Below are 8246 nucleotides of genomic sequence, written 5' to 3'. Positions count from 1 at the left end.
TTTATTTTTATTTAATTATTTATTATAGAGTGTTTATTATTTGTTTTAGATTTTGATTTTGAATTCATATATCTAGAAATCTCATTTGAGAAAAAGCATATCAATTTTTTGTCGTACTCAGTACTTGAAATTGATATCTCTGATTAAAGAAGAAATAACTTTATCTACTGCACCCCATCCTTTAATGATTCTTTTAACTATTTTTGTTGTTAAATTTTGTTTTACCCAATGTGGATACACCGCAAAACTTTTGTTTGATATCTAATATAATGTGAATACACTGCAGAACCCAACTGTAGATATTTCCGAGCCACGTTTCATGGCTGGTGCGGGCAAAGGCCTTCCTGAAAGTGCAATGGTTTGTGTAATAAGACGGGAAGAGGTAGTACTCTAATTTGGATTCCCTTCCTTATTAGGCGGTTTAAATATTTTGGTGGTATAATTAATAATATAAATTTTATTTAAAGTATATTCTTTTAGAGTACTTTTTTTTAAGATACAAAGTTGATGATATATTTGTTAAAAAATTATTTTGAGATGCAAAATTATATCTTTGTTTTTGTATGATTTTTTTTACTCTTACTATAAATAGAAATTTTCCTGTTTCAATTTATTTGTTTGATTTTATTGATGCAGAATTTGAAATTTAATAAAAACGTAAAGAAGAATTTTGAAATTATAGCATCAAACTAAACTTTCAGTACAATTTTTATTTTATTTTTTTATAAATATTTTATTATTGCTACAAAACAAAATGAGCCTCTCAAATTTGGGGAAGTCTTATTTTTATAATATGCGCAGAGCCGCTCCTTCGGCTTCACTCTCCTCACTAAATGTTGATTTGCTTAACAGTAAGGGCTGGTTTGAAAAGCCATCGGAGAATTGAATTTGATGTAATTTGTAAAGCAACCGGAAAATTTAACAAACTTCTTCCTGAGAGGTCACCGGAGCAATTTGACTATGAACATGTAGCACATGGAAGGAGTGCATTAGTTAGCATTTGTTTGATTGTTTTGTGAGATGAGATGAAATTTATATATTGTATATACAGTATGATTGATCATTGTTTGTGTAAATTACCAGTACCAAAACAATTGGGTTGCTATTATTGAGAGGAAGGCAAGCAGAGAACCACTGCGAGTCAATGGGCATACACTTGATAGGAATACCAGTGGCCTTCTCAATTCTGGCGATGAGATCATCTTCGGTCAATGGGGAAAATATGCCTATGTATCCTCTACTATTGTGATTCTTATACTATTTCTCATCGTTATGATTGAATATCCTTGACGTTGTTCTATATAGATTTTTCAGCAACTGTTGTTTTCACCTCCAAATGTTGGCAGTAGCAATGCTGCTGATGTTGGATCGTCTAGCCAGATCCTCCCTCTTGATGGGAACCTGGACTCTGACATAAAGGAAGGCAAGGTAAAGTATTTCTTTTGGCCTATGAGTTCAAAGACTGATCCATGTGATAACTCCATGAATGGAGATTGAAAGCTTAGTGTACTACAGAGAGAAAAGAGAAAGTAGAAAGGGAGGAAGAAATCATCTCATCTAGCTCAATCGAAATTACTGTTACATTGCATTCTCTTGTATGTGTATTGCATTCACTAAGCACCTATATATACACATTGGGATTCTAACAAACTTCCAAACTGAATATAAGTCCTAACTAACTTGCTTACTGAATATTGGAATGTGGACCTTACTAACTCATACCATATAGCTTGTAACCACCTACACTGATCAACACCATGATATAACTAAAGAAAGTATTTGTTAACAGATGTTGGAGGAAAGAAGGTTGACTGAGGAATCAATACATGCTCCAACATCATCAGGGATGTCTTCAATACCTTCTGTATTTAGGGAACAAATTCAGGCTACAATCATTGATGGAAAAGATATAGAAGTTTCATTTGATGACTTCCCTTATTACTTAAGGTATGCCTCAAGACCACATAGCATAGTCCAATTACCCTTTACTTTTTGCTTGTGATTTGATCTTTTGGGCATTTGCTGCTTGTCACTTGCTGTTTACACAGGGTTAGCTATGCCTCGTCTTGTTCTTGATGCTTGTAGCTATCCCATAGTATGCAGCTATGTGATTTAAATAAACCTTTAGTTTTGGTGAAGATGTCTATATCTGTGAATTTGCAGTGAGACCACAAAAGCTATGCTGATTGCTGATACATATATACACCTTAAGCATAGAGAGCAACTTAAATATGTCTCTGAGCTTCCTGCAGTCAACTCAAGAATTTTGCTTTCTGGTCCAGCAGGTTTGTTGCTTTCTCAGTAATTATTTAACTTATTTTGTCTCTTGTAATTATTTTTTATTTCTCTCACCGAGTGCTTGGTAGATATTAATCTATGCGTACTGACCAGTTCTGCTTTTGTTTCCCAGGATCTGAAATATATCAGGAGATGCTGGTGAAGGCACTTGCTCGTTATTATGGAGCTAAATTGCTCATTTTTGATAGCGATGCTTTTTTGGGTGTAAGAACAAATTACTCATTATGTTATCGAGGAACATTGCAAAATTACACCTTAATTTTTTTTTTGCTCTTGATCCCCTTGAAGTACTACTAGTAGTCACCTTGCGTTTAAGATCTTGCTGCATATTTCTGTAAAAGTGCTCAGACCTATAAAGGGGCTATAGACATATTGAGGGATGTAAGGAGAGTAGTCACATGCAGCTTGTGAAAGCTTCTTTTCATGTTTTGTGGGTGTGTGTGTGTGTGTGTGTGTGTTGTGGGGTTGGGGTTGCGGTTGGACTATTGAAATCCTTCATGTCCGTTTCTGGACTTTGGTATTCTCTTGGTCAGCTGCAAATCATGAATATATTTCCATATCATTCAGGGGATATCTGTGAAGGAAGCTGAGCCAATGAAAGAGGCATGTAGTGCACACAAATCCTCTTTATCCAGGGTATCAAATGTATTTAGGACAGGTATTGTCTGCCCTTTGGTTATTAAGGAATTATATCTTTCTTCTTCAGATTTTTCATTTTTACTAATAACTGATGTTGAAGATGTTTAGGTGATAGAGTCAAGTATATTGGCTCTGCTTCTGGTGCACTGCACTTGAGTCCCATCTGGTAAAATTCTAATTTTCCTAGAAACCTCAATACCAACTCTTTTGTATTCAAAATGATCTGTATCTTCTTATATTTGAACAAATTTCTGATGTTATTTTTTGATGGTCTGTTTGTCATCTGTTCTCAATGCCATCAATGAAACTATTTTATCCAAAAAAAAAGAATCATTCTTGATGCACATGAAAGTAACTATATGGTTTAAGGATAATTAGAGTGAGAGAGGAGTATTTGTTTACTTCTTTTTTGATTTGTTTTATTTATAAAGTTAAGACATAATTTTTGCTTTTCTGCATTTTCTAGAAAGTGAATTGTTCTTTATCTCCTGTACCACATTTTGTTCTGCAACTGCCTATTCTATGTTTTAGTACAATCTGAGGCTTTAACCTTCTCTGTCTTGTTCCATTGTTCCAGGGGCATAAAAGTTGGGTCTACAGGGAGGGTTGTATTGTCTTTCAACGATAATCTATTCGCAAAAGTTGGTGTAAGATTTGATAACCCCTTCATATATGGCATCGACTTAGGTGGTCTTTGTGATGATTCTCATGGATACTTCTGCAAAGGTACTTTTGGAACACATTTAATTATTTTCCTTTAGTTTATTAAGTTAAACATTCTTAAGTTTGCAGTCTTAGTTTTACTTCCAATTCCTTTTATTATTTCTTCCTCTCAGTAAGTGAGCTGTGCTTAGACGCCACTGCTGTGGATGCTCCGGACAAGTTACTCGCTAATACATTGTTTGAGGTGTGAATTCTTTCTATGAATATGAACAGTGCAATGTGGAATTTCTGTTCCTTCCTTTTTTGGGTTAAACTTTACTCTTTACATTTCATTATACTTTTTCAGGTTGTATTCAATGAGAGCCGGAAGTCGCCATTCATTTTGTTCGTGAAAGATGCTGACAAAGTAATGGGAGGAAACTCAGAATTATATTCAACATTTAAAAGTCGGCTTGAGAAGCTTCCTGATAATGTAATTACTATTGGTTCACACGCTCATACAGATAATCATAAGGAGAAGGTACTATTTGAGATCATATTGCCCACGAATAGATGCATGTAATTATATTTATTCCTGTTATATAATGTGTATACAGTGTATTAAGAGGCCTGTTGTGAAAATTTATCATGGATTAAATATCTTGGCTATAGTAGTTATTGGTGCCAAAATTTTGTTAGACTGAGGCTTGATCAAGAGAATGAGAGGTGATTACTATTACAACAAAAAGTTTAAAAGACCATCTTCGAAGCACAAAAGAGACATTAGTCCTGCTATATATATAAGTGCATGCATGCACATGCAACATACACACACTACACAATGTGGTACACTCTCTCTTTTGTGTATATATATATACACACACATAAACATGGCCTCAATGGCCGTATATAAGAGATGTACCTGAAAGTAGAGAATTTACAAAATGATATGATTCTCTACAAACTCCACCCAATCATCTATTCAACAAGAAACTTTCTGAGTGCACCAAAAGAAAATAAGAGAACAAAGACTACTACACCTTCAAAAGCTCTCCTGTTTCTCCCTCTCCAAACAACCCACATTAGCGCTAGTGGAATCATATTCCAATCCCTTCATCTTCTCCTTCTCATGCTCTTCCAACTGAACATCAACTCTCTCACACTGTTTGACATTGTCTAAGGATTTGTGATTGACTATGATGTTATGGTGGGATATGCTTGGGTGGTTTCTCACTTCTTAGACAATGTCAAACAGTGTGAGAGAGTTGACTTTTGGAAAATTTAGGATTTGAAATCAGGATACAAATCGCATGTCCAAAAACATCCCAAATTGCATGTCCAAATACATCCCAAATTGCATGTCCAAACGCCTACTAAATCTCTAGTGTTGAATTAAAGCCAAACCTGTTATTAACGACACTAGAAAGAAAAAAACTAAAAAAAACAATTTAGGAAATCGAACATTTGTACTACATTCTTTCATAATCATAAATGAGGTCTCTTTATGTGATCTTCGACAATCCTTCCCTCATTAGTTAAGTTTTGTGGTTGAGTTAGGCCTAAGATGATGTAACTTGGTATCAAGTCGGGGATATCCCAATCATTATTTATCGATGTTAGGTCCCCATTTATATTGTCCATGCTCGAGATGCCTAGTCTTGGGCGCAGGGGGTGGAGTCCGACATCTTCTCATTTAGGGATGGCATGTCTCTTAATATATATATATATATATATACTCACTCGGTTTCAATTTGTTTGTCTGGTTTTGTTTTGATAGGGGGTTTTAAGGAAGTAAAAAAAACTTTTGAATCAAAGATATTAGAATTTAATAAAATGCCTTTAATTTTGTATTCTTAAACATGCATGTGGAAAGTTAGAATTAAAAAAGTTGTCAAAGAGGGAAAGATGCATTATCTTGTAACAGACTAAAAAGGAAAGTAAGATGAATAAATTGAAAGGAGGCCAGCCATGATAATTTTTCTATAAATAGATTCAAGCACAATGTTTTTTAAAATGCCCAAATGCAGCAAAAGATAGTAAATCATGTAACTGTGATTTATGTGGTAAATAATTAGTACTCTATTTTGAATGCCATACTGAATGATCAAATGATGTTTGATTGTTCTGGTTGCTTATGGTAATTGTGCCCATAATAGTCAACCCAACCATATAAATATGGACCGACAATACATAGCAAGCAAAAAGAGTATTTCATTAATCATTTACGAATAATCACTCTTTTCCTTGATGAATGTTGCCGATTTGGCTAGGCAAGTGTGTTACTTTCGGTTTATCAATTTTAAAATTTAGAAGCCTACTTGTCCTTCATGAAAAAAATGTCACTATATGCATATCAGGTTGTAGGTTTTCACTCCCTTTAAAATGTAGCTCATGCAATCAATTAACTACCAGGTTGGTAGCGCCCATTCGTAGATAGAGTTAACGAGTCTTTCACATGTGTATCCTTTACCAAAGGGTTGCATCCCTTCAAATTAATTTGGTATTTTTATTTACTTTTTTTATAAGTAGGTCATTTATTTAATTTAAAAGGGTATTTAGGTAATTTAACATGTATATCCTATATTTATGTGATTCATTAAGGGAGTTTGAAAAATAAAGATATAATGTCTGGGATTTCAACTTGGAACCTCAAGGTAAATTTTGACCCTTTTCAACCAATGAGTCAACCTCTAATCTTATGTTCAGCGGATTGAATAGCTGTATATATACATAATTTTTTTTAAAAATACTTTATATATACCGTGTAATTTTTTGCCGAGGGGGTTCGGGTGAACCCCTTGCTACCTCCTAGATCCGCCCTTGCTTGGAACTCAATCATGTTTGCTAATCCTTCTTGGAAGATTAGAGATAATCATGTCTTCATTTTACCTAATAATTTCCTCATGGTTCTCTTGATTTTAGCTCATTATGCCAGATCTAGTTCATTAGTTTCTCAGTGTCTCAAAAAGCTGCTCCCAGTTGATAATTTGGAGTTTGGATGATTAGGAAACAGTTGATCAATTAAGTTTGTCATTTGCCTTAATATGTAAAACATGTATCTTCTTTTGATATTTGGCCCAAGGGTATCACCTTATGCTGCATTTGGAGTCATCACATCCCTTGTTGTTCACAATACTAAACCATAAATATAGTTGGCGACTAAACGAAGTCATGCATTAATTGTTGAGAAAACGCTATAACTGAACTTCTAGAGATAGGAATAAGAAATTAGAAATTTAGTATAAGATATTTGCCACGGAAAACTTTAAGTTACATCTTTCCATTCAAATCAGAAATTTGAAATGAACTTTGAATTTGATTAGCTTCATTTTTGCTTCATGTTTAGGCTTAGTCATAGTTTTTCCATCTTTTTCAAATTATAAATAATTATTGTTTATGTTTATCAATACATTTCTATTTTTCATAGTTTCATCATTAGTGCTGTTCTTCACTAAAGTCTACTCTTTAATTGCATCATGCAGTTAAAGCAACAGTACTAGGGCTTTTTCTTGCGCCTTTTGCTTTTGACTACTCTAAGTTTGTTCAAACTGACCACATATCAAACAATGATTTTGTAATTTTTCCTTCATCCTCTACTGTGGTGTTGATATGTTTGGAGAGTTTTCTGACCGTTCTTACATATTAAGTGTAGTTATGGCTCCTGAAAACCATCTTCCTTCCTTTTTCTCCATGCCTGCAGTAATGAGTTTTCATAATCTCCCTTCCTCATGAGTTGAACCTCCATAGTCATTTTCCACTTGACTGTTATTGTGTAGTCTCAAGTCCCTTACTCCCATTTCGTTGTTGCTGGCTGTAAATACTGCCTCTTCTATCAATCATGTCCCCATAGTTTGATCGAAATAATTGCCATTCTCCACAAAGAAAAAAGAAGAAAAAAGGCCCCTACAGCAAGATCATCTTGTGACTTGTTTCAAGAGGGTACCCGAGGTCAGTCGTCGGAGAAAAAACCAATCTTATAACCAAGAGTATTAATTAGTAATTGTAGGTTTAGTACCTCCTCTCCTGTTGTTTGCTAAGTTAATATGCAAACACATGCTGCTTGAAAATGTAGCAGAATCGTCCTCAATCTAGTTTAGAAATCTTTCTTCTAATAACAAATTGTAAAATTCCCCAATAAGGAGCAAGAATACCAAACTGTAATTTAAGTGGTGTTATAAAGTGTTCCAAATCATATTGTTAGATTGAGTTAGAGTCGCACATTTGTTGAGGATTGGAGTGGTGGTCTGTTTATATGAACTTGGTCACGAGTTGGGCCCAAGTGTCATATCTTTACACATATATCTCTTTCTCGACTCAAAAAGAGTGGAGGAGAGGAAGAGTGTGCTTTAACTCTTCGCTCAAGTTGAAGTCATCCTTTCAATTGCTTGACAACATAAGGCTTAACCACTTGAGCATGCTTTTCTGATTTACTCTTTGCAGTCACATCCTGGAGGATTGCTTTTGAGCAAATTCGACAGCAGTACAGCTGGTTTGCTTGATCTGGCATTCCTGGTATAAACTCTTCAATGTTTTAATCAATTCTTTTAACAGTTTTCAATTAGTTGTGAAAATATCTTGCAAATGAGGATGTCGAATTATAATCAACTGGAAAAGAACCCTTCTTTATGTAAGGCCTGTGTTTTTTTTTTTTTTTTTGGGGGGGGGGG

At 34.5% G+C, this 8246-nt stretch overlaps 1 protein-coding gene across 1 annotated transcript in view; it reads left to right on the top strand.

The window, feature by feature from the left end:
* Window positions 1-776: 776 nt before the first annotated feature.
* LOC102604053 (peroxisome biogenesis factor 1-like) overlaps window positions 777-8246 on the top strand; it is a 13245-nt gene continuing 5775 nt past the window's right edge. Inside the window, exons 1-11 of the mRNA XM_015308803.1 lie at window positions 777-1230; window positions 1306-1428; window positions 1790-1947; window positions 2164-2285; window positions 2411-2502; window positions 2866-2956; window positions 3046-3103; window positions 3515-3663; window positions 3774-3844; window positions 3947-4120; window positions 8020-8091. Of these exons, the coding sequence (XP_015164289.1) occupies window positions 1790-1947; window positions 2164-2285; window positions 2411-2502; window positions 2866-2956; window positions 3046-3103; window positions 3515-3663; window positions 3774-3844; window positions 3947-4120; window positions 8020-8091 (987 nt within the window). The 5' untranslated portion in view covers window positions 777-1230; window positions 1306-1428. The remainder of the gene's footprint in view (window positions 1231-1305; window positions 1429-1789; window positions 1948-2163; window positions 2286-2410; window positions 2503-2865; window positions 2957-3045; window positions 3104-3514; window positions 3664-3773; window positions 3845-3946; window positions 4121-8019; window positions 8092-8246) is intronic.

This window comes from Solanum tuberosum, unplaced genomic scaffold (genome assembly GCF_000226075.1).
Source record: "Solanum tuberosum cultivar DM 1-3 516 R44 unplaced genomic scaffold, SolTub_3.0 scf00087, whole genome shotgun sequence".
In the NCBI taxonomy this organism is placed as follows: Eukaryota; Viridiplantae; Streptophyta; class Magnoliopsida; order Solanales; family Solanaceae; genus Solanum; species Solanum tuberosum.
This window is presented reverse-complemented; position numbering and strand designations above follow the sequence as displayed.